This window comes from Batrachochytrium dendrobatidis (assembly GCF_000203795.2).
Source record: "Batrachochytrium dendrobatidis JAM81 unplaced genomic scaffold BATDEscaffold_4, whole genome shotgun sequence".
NCBI lineage: Eukaryota > Fungi > Chytridiomycota > Chytridiomycetes > Rhizophydiales > Batrachochytrium > Batrachochytrium dendrobatidis.
The window spans coordinates 921,376-939,895 of NW_006281102.1; the positions used below are offsets into that span (position 1 = coordinate 921,376).

Consider the following 18,520-nt stretch of genomic DNA (forward strand, 5'->3'; position numbering starts at 1 on the left):
TGATAAAGCTTATTCAAACCAATGGTTTTAAGCACTGCCACTTTTTAAAAATTCTTTATTTCAGCCATTCCACAAACATGATCGCATTAATGTCGTAACCGTTTTTTGTATCAAACAGTCTTATACATTGATTTTATCATTACTAGATACATGTTTCATCATTTAGATATACTACAGGATGAGATTGGGTCTAATGCTGTGACAAATAGACGCACTAGTTTTAGATTATGAGTGTATAGTTCTATAAAATTGAAATAAAGATTTAGCAGGATATCACAAATGTAGTTTATAACAAAACATGACATACTATCAAGTTCTACTGCCAGTTTTGTGTCCATATCTAGTTCGGTCAGTTCATTGGCAAGTAAAGTGGTAGTATGCACAGATGAAGATGGTGATTTCAGCTGATTGAGCTTGGTTGGTTTCAAAGTTTCATTATAATGGACATTGGACGTGTTAAAAATACTCAAAGGAGTTTTCGATTCAATTGATCCAGAGGTGAGTTTAAAATCAGAAAGTTCAGCATCCATATCATGCGATTCAATAGTAGCTGCTAAAGTCTCGTGCTGTTCTTGAAGTGCACTCACTTGACGTGTCATGATATCCAAGTGCTCTCGCAGTTGATGGTTGGCTTGCTCCTTCAATGTAAGTTGCTCAGTAAGCTCATCGATTTTCTCATCTCTGTCCTCTACTTGAATAATTGCCTCGTGCGTAGCATTTATTGCCTGCAGCGAACACCCACCCAAAATAGATCATTGGGTTAATAGTTGGTCAAATGATATCAATGGAAATACACTTGAGCAACTATACCTCGTTCAAATGTTTCCGCAACTCTTCTATCATTTCATCTGACTGGTGCGAATGTTCGACTTGGAAATCTTCCGCGGACTCGTGCAGAAACCCGTTGGTGTTATTCATAGAGTCTATAAAAAGTATCAAACATAGCAGCAAGCACAGTATGAGACTTTGAAACAGATCAGTTTTAAAAATACAAATTACCTTTGTTTTCAGCAAGTAACAAAGCCAGATCGATAACTTTAGCTTCCAGGTCCTGTTTTGCTGCTGCCGCAGAAGCCTGTTCAGACATCAGCATCATATTACTGTTATCCAAGTCGGTTGTCAAATTAGATACAGTTCTTTGGTAATGCAATAACTGGATTTCCAGATCCGACAATTGATCTTGCAGCTCAAACTTGTGGAGTTCGGCAGCATCTGCTTGCAGTTTGAGTCGTTCAATTTCGACATCTTTATCATTCGACAACTATAGTTTAGAGATAAATTTTTAGTAAATCAGGTCAATGGCTTCAATATCTGATTTATACTGACCTTTTGAAGTCTAGCATAAGCATCGATTATTTGGAGATTCTGCTCTTCCAGCATTGCATATTTAGATGTCTGAATTCAAGCATCGACCAATGCATTATAAAACAGTCAGAGTTAAAGATGTTCAAGATTGACACTTTTAGCCTAGCTCATTGCTTTACCAATTCCATTTCCTTGACATTGCTATCCAGTTTCGATGGTGGCGAATATTGCTCGGTACCAAAATTGTTAGCTTGAGGCTTTGCCGTTGATTCAAGTCGTTTAGGAGTACGATTTGGAGTTGGTGGTTTCTGTTTATACCCAGACATGTGTCAGTTCTTTTTAATCGATATCAACTGCAAGTAGGCAATAGAGAATAAATGGTCGACTGCAATCTGGTTTCCATTCACCTTGAAGACATCAGAATGGCTGCCAGATTGACTTCTGGGAGAACCAAAAGACGAAGCCGAGCCTGGAAATGCCTTGTATGAGTTTCCCAGCGAAGTGGACAGTCTCTTTGACGCTGTTGTAGAAATCGGTCTTGCAGATTTCATATTGAAGGTCTACCAATTCGGTGACAAGTGTGCTGAATGGACGAAAACTTGACAACAAAATCTTACTCTGCAGTCAACCATCCGTGGTGAGGGTCGAATGAAGGCATGTGTTGGATTTGTAGCTTCCAGTTCAACCGATACGTTGGGTTGTGAATCTAAACCATGCATTCGTAACTACTTTGTAGGGTGCAGATGGCCGTAAAAGAGCCGAGCGCAGACATGCATTCATGGCTTCACAGACAGCAGACCAACACTCTCTTTTGAGAATAGGTGGAACCAAATGTGTGTTGGTGAAAGGCTGTCCGTTCTAACGAGTGCATTCTATGGCTTAGAATCGTACTGGCTTTTGATTGGAGTCGCTAACTGTATTGATACTGTATCACCTTGCAGATCCCTTGATTGCTGATAACAGCATGCACCAATATATTGAGAGTGAAAACAGTCTGTAAGCCGTCATTGATAGGCTTTCTTGTTGGATAATCGATTTGTGGTCGAACCCATTTTTTGAAAATGACAACCTGACATTTAATCTACCATTGAAAGCGTGCAATTACCAGGAACCTGCGATTTACTGGTCGATCGGTTTGACGGTCGAATGCTATTGGATGTAATACCATCACAGCAACCAACGGCTGATTTGGAACAAAAGAAAGTCAATGCCGAACATGACGAATCAGAGCTTAATTTTGAGCGATATGCTGAACTGATTGATCAGGCTCGCCAGCAATTAGGGTTCCGCAAAAATTCGCAAATGCGAAATGCGCTTGCGAAATGAAATGGATTTTTGGATTGCGAAATAATCATTATTTCGTATTCCTATTCCTGAGATCACCTTAAACTACCACGCTATAACATAATGTAACTTCCTCTATGGGTGTGTATGAACTGTCGTCAATGTCCATCGATGGACACAAGAATGCAAGCAAAGGAAAAAGGAGACTCAATGACAGTCATGACCATGCATCGTCCTCCTTACCCTCAATCACATGCTCTATTCCTTTAACAACCACACGTTTGTCTAAAGTCTCAAAGGCCAGTTTGGTGTGGCAGTTTTTTGACAAGCTTGATGATATAAAAGACCTTGACAAGGCGAGAATTCCCTGTAAAGTTTGTCAGCAGCTCGTCAAGACAAATTCAAGAACCAACTTCAATCTTGTTGCCCATTTGGTGACCAAACACCGCGACGCTCTATCAGATGCAATGGATCGGTATTCCAAAGACTCCACAAGTATAAGTTTGAAGGGTACAAAACTACAAAGTAAGACTCGAGACTGCTTTGAAAAAGGTAATCATTACATACTCGTATGATGCGTCATTATTTCTGCTGTCTGGAATATTAATATTGTATTTTTTGATGTAATCTATTTTCTTGTACTGACAGGGTTTACCCAAACAGAATTTCAAAACAAGCTACAGCGGTGGATCGTTGGTGACCAGCAATCGCTTTTGGTTGTTGAGAATCCCTATTTTCAACAAATGATGTTGTACATCAACAAGCATATCATTTTCAAGTCCGCCGATACTGTATCACGAACTGTGAATCGTGATTTCGAAATTGCAAAAGCTGACGTTTATGCTCTTATCAAAGAAAACACATCCAAGATCTCGTTTACGACCGACATATGGACATCGCCAGACAATGTTGCTTACACGGCCGTCACTGCCCATTTTATTGACAAAAATTGGAAACTGAAATGCATTCTTGTCGACTTTCTTGTATTTAATGACAGCCACAGCGGCCAGAACATTGCGGCATTATTCAAGCAGATTGTGGAACCCATATGCGGTGATAGAAAATCGCTCATTTTAGGAATCTGCACTGACAATGCGTCCAACAATGAGGTTTTCATTCAAGAGCTCATCAATTCTGGTTATTTGGAATCTCCCGAATGTCATCATCGTTGCTTTGCACATGTCCTTGATCTTGCCGCCCAAGATGCACATCAAGAGATCAAGACATCAATCGAGACACTGAGGGAAGGGATTAAATTGCTACAATGTTGCCCCGCATCGATGGAACAACTGAAAATGATAGTGGGAGAATCTTAAAGCCAATCCTTGATGTTTCCACGAGATGGAACTCTACATTCGATATGCTGGTCACATCTTTGAAAATGCGAGGTATGTCAAGGATCTAGAGCTGAACTTCAAGAGCACTTTATGTATGCCAACCTGCAGTTAAATTTGCAATAACATGTTGTCTTTAAATTTGTTAATTAGGACCACTCATTCAAATCTTGGATCAATTGTACATGGAAAAGAAGATCCCTGACGTGCCGTCAGCGAGAGATTGGGACGACTTGACTGAATTAGTGCATTTTTTTCAACCATTTAAACAAGCCACAATGGAATGCAGCAGCAACAAGTATCAAACGTTGTCATACGTTATACCATGGTACAACGTGTTATTGGACCATTGTGAAAATGCCGTCAATGATTATGGACAATGATTAGACGCTTCGATTTCTGGAACTCCAGCAAGTTGTCGGATAATTGCCAATGGATCGCTTGCAATTGATACATTGGAAATTTGAAAGGCGCAGCAAATGCATCCCAAATGCATCTCAAACGAGGCTTGACAAGTATTTTAATGTTTCCAATAACCATTGTGTGATCGCTGTGGTACTTGATCCTCAACACAAACTTGAGTTTTACGACGACGAAAATCAGAATGTCCAAGAAAATGCTTTTCAGAAAGAAAAAATCAAAAAGGCAAATCCAAAGCGTCTATGCCGAGTACCACAATCAAAGTGGCTTGATGCAATTAGAGGTATTCAAAACGGCATTGGACTTGTCAGATAATCACATGCGTAATTACTTGTATTTAAACTTTGTTACGCTCATTTCATTAGAATTCGAATGCACCTACTCCAGCAAGTAGGGTTTTTTAAAAGAAAAAGTTGGCTTCTACTTTGCAACTCGAAGAATATTTGAATACTCAAGTGGTGGATCCTAGGCAAGACCCATTGGAGTGGTGGAAACATCATGGATTGGATTTCCCCTTGCTTGCAAAAATGGCAAGGGATTATCTAGCAATTCCAGCCACATCTGCGTCCTCGGAGCACGCCTTTTCAAAGGCAAGGCATTTAATTACTGATTCGCGGACCAGACTGAGCGATCAGACAATCAGAGCTAGTATCTGCTTGGGAAATTGGCAGCGAGGTGGAATTTGGTGATTTGAGTTATTCAATGGTAGAAAACTTACATATGCAGATGGATTGAAAGGAGAAATGCTGGGTTACATATGAATTTATTATAATTGCAGGAGACGGTTTCCAAAGGATGGAGATCTGGAATAGGATACTTGTCTCGTTTTTAAAGCAACGATATACGTGCGTAGTTTTTGCACGCATCCCATAGATGTGGTCGTTGTTGATATTGTTTTTACCTCGGACTGTCGAAATATAGTATGATACATGTATTGTTTATCATATTATTAAGCAAAATTTTATGTGAATTTCACAAATTTGCAGCGAAATGTGCGAAATAAATCCAGAGGTCCATTTCGCATTGCAAAAGATATTGACAGGGACAGATAGCGCAAATGTGGAACTCTTGGTACAACACATGTCAACATACATGTACTGTAGTGTATTGTACACTAGTAGTGATGATTCAACCAACGACATGCGTGGTTTTAATACTATACGTGAAACTGCATGTTCATGGTTATGGTGACATGTCGGTGTTTGATACATGCAGTGTTACAATGATGTGTCAGCAACAATGTGATGTAACTGGATGTGCAATATTAAAACCATGTCCAAAATATGTGATGTAACAACAACTTGCAGCCATATCGATGCAAATGAACCACTAAATAACAGTGTTGGTGTCTGATAAACAGTTGCATTACTGACATGTGTCATCATTGTTGTTGAACTAGATTGCGATTGTATCCGTGATTCAGAATACAACAAATGTACAGAGTTGTATTGACAATATCGACAGTCAAACACAATACATGAATGTGAGTTCAAACTTGGTGATCGTACAATGCATGATTACTAAGAGTGCACAAAGTGTAGATTCAACACTATATTCTGATTGTGTCATATGATGATGGTTGTGTTTATTGAACAATCAATTCCTAATATAAATGTGAATATTTAATCATTGTTTATCCCAAAATAAAATAGTGACAATCACCAAGATAAATGTGTTCCATTTTACTGAATACTGCTGTAAATGTATTCAAAACTAGAGTCCATATTCTCACACATAACAAGAACTGAAAAATGCCATCATAGATACTAATCACAAGAAATCTAAAACCCAAGTTGCACAACTACTATGCTTTAATTCGAGTAGATAAACAACCATCAATGTGACAACCTAAAAAACAACCGTCATGTTTTAGCATTTACACTGTAAGCCATTTGTTACAATGCGTAAACCAAAATCATGTCTAGTGTCTGACCAACTGGTTGTTTGGATCAAAACCGTGTCTGTCCAAGTTGATGATGCGATAAACCAAGAAATACATCAAATCTCGGTAAGTGCTGTCACACTTTCCAGGTTGCTGAAACTCACATTACGCACAACTTGACATGAATGGCAATGTTGATGTCGAGACTATCAATGTATTACAATGTATTGGTCAACAGTGACTGCGATCAATGACAATGTTGCAGTCAATTCAATCCATGTGTTAACGCACATGAATGTCGATACTCGAATCAATGTGTTGACTGGAACAATCACCATCCACTTGTCAGATTCAGCATGCAAATGCATTACTGCTGACACTGATTGACACCATAAATACAGTCAGGCAGCACAACAAATCACCAGCATGTCATTAACCGTATTGCAATACAGTTGATTAATATATCATGCTCATCAAGTCACGACATACAACAACATTATTGACTGAACACAAGTCACAACTGCAAGTATTCATGTGGTAATAGACTGAAATTGGTGTTGATATCCAATTGATTGACTAATCGATCATCATCAATTGCATCAGTGGTTGGTATATGCAATTGATATACACCATGTCCGAGTCTGATACATGTCGATATATGCGTGTCAATCAACAATGCATATTTGTGGCCATTACAGTCGAATGTGAGTCGAGTCGATCATTGAATCAACGAATCAATGATTGCAGTCTAAATGTGGTACGATTTGATGCGTCATGACAATATATTGTCCAACAGGTTCAACATACACAACACCGATATCCAATACATCACACATGAATACACTGCATATACAAGCAGTAGCAATGATCGATCCAAACCAACAATGACAGAGTTACTCATCAACATATACTCGATCATCAGTCGAGTCTGCATATATCAACTAGTTGCAACACGTCATAATGTGGATTATATTGTCCACCAATCGATCATGACAGCTAATCAATACCAATCATGTAGTCAATACAATCACCAACATATCGATGATTGTTGACTTGTGGTTACAACTCGTCAATTGCATCCAATGTTACAGGTGATGCACATCTGATTACTGCAAATCAACAACTTGTCAATCATATCATAGTGTGTATTACCAACAGACCATGCAATTACAAATCAATGTATACGTGATCAACATTTGATATTTGATGGTGATGAACCAACCATGATTGATTATATCATGCAACTAATGCAGTTGTATTGTCTGGTATTTATGATCAACCCAATCATGTCAAACAATAACTAATGTGTGTATATCGAGTTTGTGTTGCATGGACACATCAAGGTGTTTGATAACGAGTCCAACGTGATGATACAAACCCAATATTATATGAATATCCAAATTGATGAATCAAGTCGAGGTTTGCAAAGTGTCAATGTCAGGTCAATCAAACGAATCAGTCAACCATTATATTGTGACTAGTGATGGCACGGTTTGAATATCAACGAGTTAGACAGTCGATAATATGTGATGATTGTGATTTGGTCAAACTGCAACACTCGCATACCACTGGGTCGGTTTGATGTGTGTGATGTATTCAGTGATCGTATACTGGTTGATTGGTGCAATATGATCATGTCACATACTATTGTATTGGTGACAAATGTTTTTGCATGACAATGGTATGTATGTATAACTGGGCCATCATGCACCAGTTGTGTGTGGTTGACATTGATCATCATGACATGTATTCAAATACAACATTATCAACATGTATCATGTCGTTTGTGATCAACTATAACTGGCGTGGATTGTGCACTGTAGCTATATGGTATTGATTGCAGTTGTTGATTAATACTCGGACTACTGTGGTGCTGAGCGACTGAATCCAATTGCAGTGTATATGCAACTGAGCTGATATTCGGTTGTTGGATGGTCATCAATATGTGTTGTGGTTGACATGATTCAAACATGTCGTGGTTTGGTGATGCTCTGCATTCAACTCGACACGATCAATCATCACTGCATATTACTCAGTAATTCAATCAATCAACTGAATCAATACAATCCAGTTCATGTTGCAATCACAGCATCACATTGATGATCAATGACTTGCAACCGTTGTGTTGGCATTTCATGTTGTGTGATGCTATATCAACATTGATTGTCACTATATAGTTGTATCAACCACACATTATGATCATATGTCATGGTTGACTCGTATTCTGGATTGATGCACTCATTCCACTCCATTCCATTCCATCACTCGAAGACAAACATCGTATGACTTGTTGATTGCTAATACCCATATTGATCGAATACACACTACATGACACATGTCAGGTTAGCGTATACATTCCACTATATATCACATCATGTTGCTGATACCACGCATTGTGATTCAACAGTCAATCTGTATTCGAGTTCGACTACAATTGTTCGTGTCAATCATAATATACACGACCAATTGTAGTCGAGTTAATCCGACTGAATAGAGTCCGAGTCATCATGTTCATATCAAGCCATTGTAAACCATGACAAGTCTATTACACAACTCCACTCGTGTTGATTCCAACATGCTATTCATAAATGTATCATATTGTCCTGTAATGACTGTACATGATTGTACATGATTGTTTGAAACCAGTAACTCCGTCAATTGATATCCACAATATGATCCAGTAGTCGTCTAGATTGTGTGTTGTATTTGGTGTGTTGGGTGATGATATCAACCTGTAGTCAAGGTTTGACTATCTGAACATGTCGGTGACTTTTTACCAACTGTGTGCAACTCGATGTCCAATATCGAGTCATGTCATTGGTCAATTGATTGGTTCAATTCATCAGTGGGTTTGCTGGATTCATGTGGTGTGCAGCACTTTCAAGAGTATGTTGAATCTGTTGCAGTATTGGAACTTTGTAAACGGATCAACATACTAACCTGACCATGATTGTGGTGGTTATTGCAGTCGAGTCGTAAAGCTTATTCTGGCAATCATTGATGGTTTCAACAGTCATTTAAATAATCGTTTGGATGTCAGGTTACGATATCCTGATTGACAACTCGACTCGGATACAGCTTATTTGGACAATTACTGATCAATGGATTGATCAATGGACTAGCAACCAATCAACACATTGACAGATTTGTCATTCCAAATGGAAACAACGACAATCCAGTTGTAATCCATATTGAGCCTTGAATTCAAACAGTCGTGAATCAAATCATTAATAAACTACAAAAACAGTCCAATATGCCAACTCGCATTTATCCACAACTCGATACGTGATGTTCAAATGTCTAATATTCAGACTGTGCTGATTGCAATTGTGGTTGTAATTGTGGTTGTGTGTAAATATCAATCCAATACTCGATTCAATACTTGATTCAACTTGAGCATGTACAGTTTTGTAGTAATCCATTTGATCACATTGACAGAATCAAGCAATGATCTGATTCAACAACACCAAATAACGTATCCATATCACTTGTATCAATCAATTGTACACAATCAGTCAATATAATCAACAATCACTGTCATGATTGACATGATTGATTCAATTCATTCAATTGCATAGATCTGACTGACATTGCAACTCATTATTGTATAAATCACAACCTCATAATCCATCATCAACGATCAAGATTATACACCCACTCATATCTGTATTTGTTGTATGCTGCTGTGATTCGAGTTCGGTCACTTGTCAATTCATCTCGATAGTGTTTGGCTTCAGCTGGTGATTGAACACCTTGAATATACTGCGTGGCATCATTCCACAGTTCAGGCGGTATGTGTGTCTTGTCAAAACTCGAGTTGTACCATTGTGGTTGTTGTGGAGCCACATGCGCAGTCGAAACAATCCGACGAGATGGATTCACTACAAAAAATGTCAGAATCTTGCAGTGTCCTGGTTGAGTTGGATCTGCAAGTTCAAATGATTGTTCTTTGTGTTGGTATCGATTGGGATAAACTACACATCGACCATTTGGTAATTCAAGCGATCCTATATACTGATTGCGTGGTGATTCTAGATCAATGTCGTACACATCTTTCCAATACATATCAGATGCCATTTCATCAAACCGATCGACAGCCTCGCGGTAATCGAGTTTGGGTGTGGTGATATTTTCCACGTCGTAGTAATACAGTCCAGTTGCAACAATCGATTCGTTAATTGGACATTCATTGTGCCAGTTTCCCTCGTCGTATTTAGATTTGGATGGTGTCAGTTGAATGTTGGTGAGTTTGACAATGACTTGTAGATTACGACCACGCAGTGACACTGGCTTTGCTGATTCATATTTGGATTCAAAATGTTCCGGAAGTGTTGGTACATACACGGGACGAATGACTCGAGTGTCCGGTTCCATACCACCACGATCTGATCGGTTTGGTGGCTCATATCCCTTTGTGCCATTGCGAATATCAATATACTTGAACATTGGATGTATCGTTCTGAACAGACTTTCAAACATTGGGACAAAACATTTGAATATTTTGGCAATGCATTTGTACATGTCTCGATGCCATATCGGATTCAGATTGTTGATGTATGAGTTGATGGTCACACTGCCATCCTGTTCGACACGGAATTCACTCGGAAGCCATTGGAACTTGCGTGATATAAACTCGGGACTGCTGTCAATGATGGGCACATTTGAAACAAGTCGAGTCGATAACAATATATCGCATGGTACCATTGTGGTGTATTTGAGTCGTATATCCAGTGGTGCAATTATCGTTTGTCCATATACAACACTGTACATTGATGCATCAATCAGATTGTGCACCATTTGACCAGTGTTGTGATTTGATCCATGTTCAATATCCGATACATTTGTCATCAATCGCGTGTATACATTGTCAGGTATGCCATTGTCCAGTATATACGTCAGTTCAACAGGTCCTGGGACAATTGTACCAAATCCATCACTGCCACTACAAACAAGCTGTTTGACAAAACCCCGAGTTGTTCCAATGCAAGATTAAATGTTGATGGCAATATATTCTGATCGAGTGAGTCAGCCCTCCATTGCTCCACAATATGCTGGTTTGTGATATCGATCCACCACATGGGTTTGCAAAGTATAGATTGCAGATATTGGATATATTGCATTTCGACAAGTGTGCGTACCTCTCCATGTACATATCCGGCCATTCCAGAACTCATATCAATTTTGGCATTGTCGTTGTATGGCTGAATGTCCGGACTAGCAACGTGAACCCGATGCTGGAAACACGTTTCAATGATCTGGCCAGCAACCCTCTTGTTCATGTATTCAGCAGTGTCCGATTTTACAATAGCCGTTAGATTTTCAAGTATCCCGCCTTGATCCAACTCGGTACGTATTGAATTGTCGGGATGATTGTCGGCAAAATCAACAAATATTTTGAGTAGTTTTACAATACCATCATAGTCACACAAACGTATATCTCTACGTGAAAGAACAGTGTTGAGTTGCTGCACAATTTCATATTCTTGAAACACCTTAGTAGTATAGATTGGGCACCGAATGATACCAGTTTTTTTAGCAGACACTTAGTAAATTCTGTACAATGTTGCTCAAATGAAAAATTGCCTGTGGCCTTCACTTCAGATAAAATTATGGCAGCAAGTATATGGGCAAATATTTGTGAGGAATAGTTTTGTGCGAGACTCATATTAGATGCTTATTACTTACAAGAGCATTGAGTATTCGATTAAACCTATATGCCCACTAGATCGACACGAAAAATACGGTTTCAACATCAGCAAGGGAAGCAGACTGTTTTATTCAGTCGAAAATAAGGTTCCATATATCGACATTGAGCTACTCTATTTTCATTACTGACCCACAGGTGAGCAGATCTAGACAATGAATCCGTTAGTATCTTTCAGATAGGCAACACTTGTCCCCAAGGCTTTGTTTTCGGCGTGGCCATGGCAACAGCGACATTATCAACCGCATATTGAAAGTCTTGATTAACATTGTTAGAGACGAATGAGATCTGAAAAGCAGGGGGATTGTTGGAATCATGTCCTTGATAAGAAACGCCATTTGAGGTAGCAAGTTGGTGGTCGCAGAAGGCCAGGGTTGTTTCCCCAGTTTCCGCCTCCGCATATCCACTTTCATGGATAAAGCGTCTCTTCAGACCGAAGGCTTTTTCGTAAAACTGAACAGTCTCTTCAACTTGATCAACGTATAAGATGGTGTAGTGCCAAACTTCATTGTGTTTACTTGAATTGCGGAAACTCTGCTGTTTATAAACTTTTCCGCCGATAAGTGAAAAAACTCGACCCAAAACCAAAAGGTGGACAGACCAGCGATGACCCTTCACAACCACAGCGACAGCAGTGGACACTTACTCATGGACGCTCCTGGATACATCAAACCGGACCTCCAAGACTTGCTGTTGACCGACATAACTGCCAAAGAACTACGAGTCATTGCTGAGGCTATGGAAGTTGACTATTTGGGACCAGCAGCGTTTCCAGGGATGTTTCCGGCAGCAGGAAGAATTTGGGTTCCAAATCATCGACTTATGGTGACATTGGTTTGTCGACGCCAAACAACAAAGGAGGCTTCTGCTTGCAACATCATCTTTTTGATTGATACAGGCTCTCCAACCACGTTCCTATGCCAGGAAGCCATGGAAGCATTGATCGGGAAGGACTCTCATCTACCGCAATCACTCTGGGTTGAAATCCAGAGTGAAGAAGCCATCCTGACTCACATTTCCCCCAAGGGCAGCCATTTTGCTGATGTAAACGTGTTGGGAATGGATTTTCTTGCCCAGAACAGAGTATTTCCAATTCCCAATTGGATGAAAAGAACATTCATCCTTCAATAAACATTTCTCAATGAATCAGTCTCAATTCACACGAATTCTAAATTCTAGTTGAACAATCAGTGCTTAGTGGGGAGATTTGTGTGATTCGCTGGAAAGCTCCGCAACATTCCAGTGGTGTCTCGATTATAAAAAGACGCAGGAGCTTAATTCACCCTTCAAATGAGTGACTACGACCGCTTTGCCGACTGGATCAAGGAGCAACGGAGGTGTCCAGAAGATGCTTTGGAGACAAAAATCACAAATTGACATCAAATTTGTGCTCTATATTAAAGGGAATTGACCAGTCAAAGGGAATGCCAGCAGCTGCCAAGAAAACAGACTCTGAAAAGGCAAAAGCATTTTTATTGAAATGCTACATGACGGCATCAGTGTCGCTTGAAGTGCTGGATGAGTCTAATGTTCCGCAAAAAATTCGCAAATGCGAAATGAAATGGATTTTTGGATTGCGAAATAATCATTATTTCGTATTCCTGTTCCTGAGATCACCTTAAACTACCACGCTATAACATAATGTAACTTCCTCTATGGGTGTGTATGAACTGTCGTCAATGTCCATCGATCGACACGAGAATGCAAGCAAAGGAAAAAGGAAGACCGACGACAGTCATGACCATGCGTCGTCCTCCTTACCCTCAATCCCATGCTCTATTCCTTTAACAACCACACGTTTGTCTAAAGTCTCAAAGGCCAGTTTGGTGTGGCAGTTTTTTGACAAGCTTGATGATATAAATGACCTTGACAAGGCGAGAATTCCCTGTAAAGTTTGTCAGCAGCTCGTCAAGACAAATTCAAGAACCAACTTCAATCTTGTTGCCCATTTGGTGACCAAACACTGCGACGCTCTATCAGATGCAATGGATCGGTATTCCAAAGACTCCACAAGTATAAGTTTGAAGGGTACAAAACTACAAAGTAAGATTCAAGACTGCTTTGAAAAAGGTAATCATTGCATACTCGTATGATGCGTCATTATTTCTGCTGTCTGGAATATTAATATTGTATTTTTTGATGTAATCTATTTTCTTGTACTGACAGGGTTTACCCAGACAGAATTTCAAAACAAGCTACAGCGGTGGATCGTTGGTGACCAGCAATCGTTTTTGGTTGTTGGGAATCCGTATTTTCAACAAATGATGTTGTACATCAATAGGCATATCATTTTCAAGTCCGCCGATACTGTATCACAAATTGTGAATCGTGATTTCGAAATTGCAAAAGCTGACGTTTATGCTCTTATCAAAGAAAACACATCCAAGATCTCGTTTACGACCGACATATGGACATCGCCAGACAATGTTGCTTACACGGCTGTCACTGCCCATTTTATTGACAAAAATTGGAAACTGAAATGCATTCTTGTCGACTTTCTTGTGTTTAATGACAGCCACAGCAGTCAGAACATTGCGGCATTATTCAAGCAGATTGTGGAACCCATATGCGGTGATAGGAAATCGCTCATTTTAGGAATCTGCACTGACAATGCGTCCAACAATGAGGTTTTCATTCAAGAGCTCATCAATTCTGGTTATTTGGAATCTCCCGAATGTCATCATCGTTGCTTTGCACATGTCCTTGATCTTGCCGCCCAAGATGCACATCAAGAGATCAAGACATCAATCGAGACACTGAGGGAAGGGATTAAATTGCTACGATGTTGCCCCGCATCGATGGAACAACTGAAAATGATAGTGGGAGAATCTTAAAGCCAATCCTTGATGTCGCCACGAGATGGAACTCTACATTCGATATGCTGGTCACAGCTTTGAAAATGCGAGGTACGTCAAGGATCTAGAGCTGAACTTCAAGAGCACTTTATGTATGCCAACCTGCAGTTAAATTTGCAATAACATGTTGTCTTTAAATTTGTTAATTAGGACCACTCGTTCAAATCTTGGATCAATTGTACATGGAAAAGAAGATCCCTGACGTGCCGTCAGCGAGAGATTGGGACGACTTGACTGAATTAGTGCATTTCTTTCAACCATTTAAACAAGCCACAATGGAATGCAGCAGCAACAAGTATCAAACGTTGTCATACGTTATACCATGGTACAACGTGTTATTGGACCATTGTGAAAATGCCGTCAGTGATTATGGACAATGATTAGACGCTTCGATTTCTGGAACTCCAGCAAGTCGTCGGATAATAATTGCCAATGAATCGCTTGCAATTGATACATTGGAAATTTGAAAGGCGCAGCAAATGCATCCCAAATGCATCTCAAACGAGGCTTGACAAGTATTTTAATGTTTCCAATAACCATTGTGTGATCGCTGTGGTACTTGATCCTCAACACAAACTTGAGTTTTACGACGACGAAAATCAGAATGTCCAAGAAAATGCTTTTCAGAAAGAAAAAATCAAAAAGGCAAATCCAGAGCGTTTATGCCGAGTACGACGATCAAAGTGGCTTGATGCAATTAGAGGTATTCAAAACGGCATTGGACTTGTCAGATAATCACATGCGTAATTACTTGTATTTAAACTTTGTCACGCTCATTTCATTAGAATTCGAATGCACCTACTCCAGCAAGTAGGGTTTTTTAAAAGAAAAAGTTGGCTTCTACTTTGCAACTCGAAGAATATTTGAATACTCAAGTGGTGGATCCTAGGCAAGACCCATTGGAGTGGTGGAAACATCATGGATTGGATTTCCCCTTGCTTACAAAAATGGCAAGGGATTATCTAGCAATTCCAGTCACATCTGCGTCCTCGGAGCACGCCTTTTCAAAGGCAAGGCATTTAATTACTGATTCGCGGACCAGACTGAGCGATCAGACAATCAGGGCTATTATCTGCTTGGGAAATTGGCAGCGAGGTGGAATTTGGTGATTTGAGTTATTCAATGGTAGAAAACTTACATATGCAGATGGATTGAAAGGAGAAATGCTGGGTTACATATGAATTTATTATAATTGCAGGAGACGGTTTCCAAAGGATGGAGATCTGGAATAGGATACTTGTCTCGTTTTTAAAGCAACGATATACATGCGTAGTTTTTGCACGCATTCCGTAGATGTGGTCGTTGTTGATATTGTTTTTACCTCGGACTGTCGAAATATAGTATGATACATGTATTGTTTAGCATATTATTAAGCGAATTTTATGTGAATTTCGCAAATTTGCAGTGAAATGTGCGAAATAAATCCAGAGGTCCATTTCGCATTGCAAAAGATATTGACGAGTCAAATAACAAAATTTTGCAAATGCGGAACCCTAGACCAAACAGCTCAAGAGGTTTGAAAAAGTATCTTTCCCAACCAAAGATGGTTTGTTTCCATTACGAAGATTTCTAATGTGTTCAACCCATCGCACATGAGGACTTGTGGTTGCCATTCCCAGTGTAAATGCTTTTTGAGCCATCTTTCCTAGTACTCTCACCAACGTAAACCCATCCAGCAGTGATTCAGATTTTGAAAAAATCGTAGAATTTTTGTTTACATTTCAGCTCAAGACTATGGAAAATCAACCTACGCTTGATATTCAGTCATTAAAGCAAGAATGCCCAGGAGTGGATTTCGATGCTCCTTTTCAATTCAATAAGGAATTCACCGTCGGTCACTATGTCCTGGAATTCCTCCCAACCACTTTGGAAATTATCAAGAATTCACCAAACATCAAAAACGACACCATTCTCAAGTTTGTCAAAGCAGACTTTAAAGACTTTCGCTTGCCAATCACTCGCACTCAGTTTATGAGATACCTCCAATGTACGGAAGCATTCGCTGACGACTTTATGGAAGCTCAGTCGTCTCATTTCGCAGTCACCTTTAAACCGAAAGAACACAAAATACTTCAAAAGTATGAAACTGTACCCTTCAAAATCAACCCACAATCAAAAACAAGCACATGTAATTACGGTATCGTACAGCAAGTTCAAATGGAAGGTCAAAAATTCGCACGAAAGGAGCAAAACATTACTAATGATGCTGTGATTAATTCTGAACTTGAAATTTTGCTAAAGGCGCCAGAGAATCCTCACCTAATCTCCTATCATGCATCTTACGAACAAGGTGGTAAATTCTATTTCATCCTCTCCCCTTGGTGTGATTTGGATTTGGATTCATTCTTAAAAGCTCCAATGAAGTATGAATTTTGAAAAACAAGTACCCGCCCCATGCGTTTGGCTCTCATTACTGGTTGGATGGCATGCCTTGCTGCTGGCCTATCTTTCCTTCATAAATCAAGGATGAAGCATAGGGATTTAAAGCCTGCTAATATTCTTCTACAAATTGGCGATAGTCATATCAGCCCTGTGATTTGTGATTTCGGGCTTTCAAAAATTTTCAACTCAGAGTCAAAATCAATGAAGATAGGAGGTACAACTTACTACATATCACCGGAACAAGCCAGAGGAGAAAAAGTAGGACGTTCGGCAGACATTTTTGCTTTGGGGGCTATCTATCTCGAATTAGGGATGCTGCTATTTGGGATTAAACGGTATGTAAATTTTAAGCTAATGTGTAGGAAAAAAATGAAAAAACTAATTGAAATCTTTAGGCATATTTCTAAACTAATCGCTAGGAAAGGGAGAAAAGCGATTGGTTTTAATGGATTTTATACAATAGCTGAAAGTGACTCTGTTGGTGAATTACTGCTCTTGTTCGAAAAGGAAGGATACGAAGACTTTTGTGCTTTGTTTCGTAGTCTGCTTGAAAAGATGCTTGATAAAAAACCTGACAAGAGACCCACTGCGTTTGAAGTTTGGGAAATGACCCAAGACATTTTGGCGATACTCAAGCTGGAGCATCATTGTGATGGTGTATCCGGAAGTCCAGTTGATTCCGAACCAAGTCAAAAAGAGGTTGAAGGTTCTTCATCTGATAGCGACGAGGAAGAAGATTGTTTTTTGTATAAACCCATTTGATCCTGGATTAAATAAAGCACAGGCGTGGATCTCGCATATACAAATGATCTCACATTTTTCATCAACTGGTGAGATTATACTACTAAGGTGATTGTAAGGGAATTAGAACATGGACAATATTACATTTGTAATTGTGTGGGGTAGTTGTAATTAACGTTAAATCTGTTTTCGATATTCCTGCCTTAAATTATGAGGAACTATGGTACCATTCAACGGTTTCATTGAAGACATCAAGTATGAGTCTGGCAGAGACCTCCTAATATTTCAAACTAACAAACTTCCCATTATTCTTTCTACTCTTTTTGGCCCAGATTTCCTATCTCAGATAAATTGTGTTTTTGATCTTAATTTAGCATCGATTATTTGGAGATTCTGCTCTTCCAGCATTGCATATTTAGATGTCTGAATTCAAGCATCGACCAATGCATTATAAAACAGTCAGAGTTAAAGATGTTCAAGATTGACACTTTTAGCCTAGCTCATTGCTTTACCAATTCCATTTCCTTGACATTGCTATCCAGTTTCGATGGTGGCGAATATTGCTCGGTACCAAAATTGTTAGCTTGAGGCTTTGCCGTTGATTCAAGTCGTT

The 18,520-nt window shown here is 39.4% G+C and overlaps 10 protein-coding genes across 10 annotated transcripts; 5 read left to right on the top strand and 5 right to left on the bottom strand.

Moving 5' to 3' along the window:
- Positions 1 to 158: 158 nt before the first annotated feature.
- On the bottom strand, positions 159 to 1,631 carry BATDEDRAFT_87691 (uncharacterized protein; the record flags this gene model as incomplete). The annotated part of the gene is made up of 6 exons (XM_006678178.1): positions 159 to 241; positions 308 to 725; positions 811 to 923; positions 1,000 to 1,261; positions 1,327 to 1,395; positions 1,485 to 1,631. The coding sequence occupies 6 exons, from the start codon at positions 1,629 to 1,631 to the stop codon at positions 159 to 161; spliced, it is 1,092 nt and encodes a 363-aa protein (XP_006678241.1).
- Positions 1,632 to 1,634: 3 nt separating this feature from the next.
- On the bottom strand, positions 1,635 to 1,856 carry BATDEDRAFT_87690 (uncharacterized protein; the record flags this gene model as incomplete). Its single annotated transcript, XM_006678179.1, has 1 exon — positions 1,635 to 1,856. The coding sequence occupies one exon, from the start codon at positions 1,854 to 1,856 to the stop codon at positions 1,635 to 1,637; it is 222 nt and encodes a 73-aa protein (XP_006678242.1).
- A 595-nt stretch (positions 1,857 to 2,451) lies between these two features.
- On the top strand, positions 2,452 to 2,631 carry BATDEDRAFT_87869 (uncharacterized protein; the record flags this gene model as incomplete). The annotated part of the gene is made up of 1 exon (XM_006678075.1): positions 2,452 to 2,631. The coding sequence occupies one exon, from the start codon at positions 2,452 to 2,454 to the stop codon at positions 2,629 to 2,631; it is 180 nt and encodes a 59-aa protein (XP_006678138.1).
- Positions 2,632 to 4,831: 2,200 nt separating this feature from the next.
- Positions 4,832 to 5,032, top strand: BATDEDRAFT_10490 (uncharacterized protein; the record flags this gene model as incomplete). The annotated part of the gene is made up of 1 exon (XM_006677666.1): positions 4,832 to 5,032. A coding segment is annotated over one exon (201 nt), but the record flags the coding sequence as incomplete, so codon positions are not given.
- Positions 5,033 to 10,035: 5,003 nt separating this feature from the next.
- BATDEDRAFT_3926 (uncharacterized protein) lies at positions 10,036 to 10,842 on the bottom strand (the record flags this gene model as incomplete). The annotated part of the gene is made up of 1 exon (XM_006677638.1): positions 10,036 to 10,842. A coding segment is annotated over one exon (807 nt), but the record flags the coding sequence as incomplete, so codon positions are not given.
- A 256-nt stretch (positions 10,843 to 11,098) lies between these two features.
- On the bottom strand, positions 11,099 to 11,824 carry BATDEDRAFT_36838 (uncharacterized protein). Its single transcript, XM_006678004.1, has one exon. The coding sequence runs from the start codon at positions 11,502 to 11,504 to the stop codon at positions 11,121 to 11,123; it is 384 nt and encodes a 127-aa protein (XP_006678067.1). The 5' UTR covers positions 11,505 to 11,824; the 3' UTR covers positions 11,099 to 11,120.
- Positions 11,825 to 12,103: 279 nt separating this feature from the next.
- On the bottom strand, positions 12,104 to 12,424 carry BATDEDRAFT_10586 (uncharacterized protein; the record flags this gene model as incomplete). The annotated part of the gene is made up of 1 exon (XM_006677677.1): positions 12,104 to 12,424. A coding segment is annotated over one exon (321 nt), but the record flags the coding sequence as incomplete, so codon positions are not given.
- A 111-nt stretch (positions 12,425 to 12,535) lies between these two features.
- BATDEDRAFT_33105 (uncharacterized protein) lies at positions 12,536 to 13,060 on the top strand (the record flags this gene model as incomplete). Its single annotated transcript, XM_006677912.1, has 1 exon — positions 12,536 to 13,060. The coding sequence occupies one exon, from the start codon at positions 12,536 to 12,538 to the stop codon at positions 13,058 to 13,060; it is 525 nt and encodes a 174-aa protein (XP_006677975.1).
- Positions 13,061 to 15,692: 2,632 nt separating this feature from the next.
- On the top strand, positions 15,693 to 15,893 carry BATDEDRAFT_10762 (uncharacterized protein; the record flags this gene model as incomplete). The annotated part of the gene is made up of 1 exon (XM_006677697.1): positions 15,693 to 15,893. A coding segment is annotated over one exon (201 nt), but the record flags the coding sequence as incomplete, so codon positions are not given.
- A 625-nt stretch (positions 15,894 to 16,518) lies between these two features.
- On the top strand, positions 16,519 to 17,928 carry BATDEDRAFT_87872 (uncharacterized protein; the record flags this gene model as incomplete). The annotated part of the gene is made up of 3 exons (XM_006678076.1): positions 16,519 to 17,147; positions 17,304 to 17,501; positions 17,586 to 17,928. The coding sequence occupies 3 exons, from the start codon at positions 16,519 to 16,521 to the stop codon at positions 17,926 to 17,928; spliced, it is 1,170 nt and encodes a 389-aa protein (XP_006678139.1).
- Between the last annotated feature and the right edge of the window lie 592 nt (positions 17,929 to 18,520).

Excerpts from the sequence above, each read along its gene's own strand:
- BATDEDRAFT_36838 (XM_006678004.1), bottom strand. The coding sequence starts at position 11,504 with ATGAACAAGAGGGTTGCTGGCCAGATCATTGAAACGTGTTTCCAGCAT.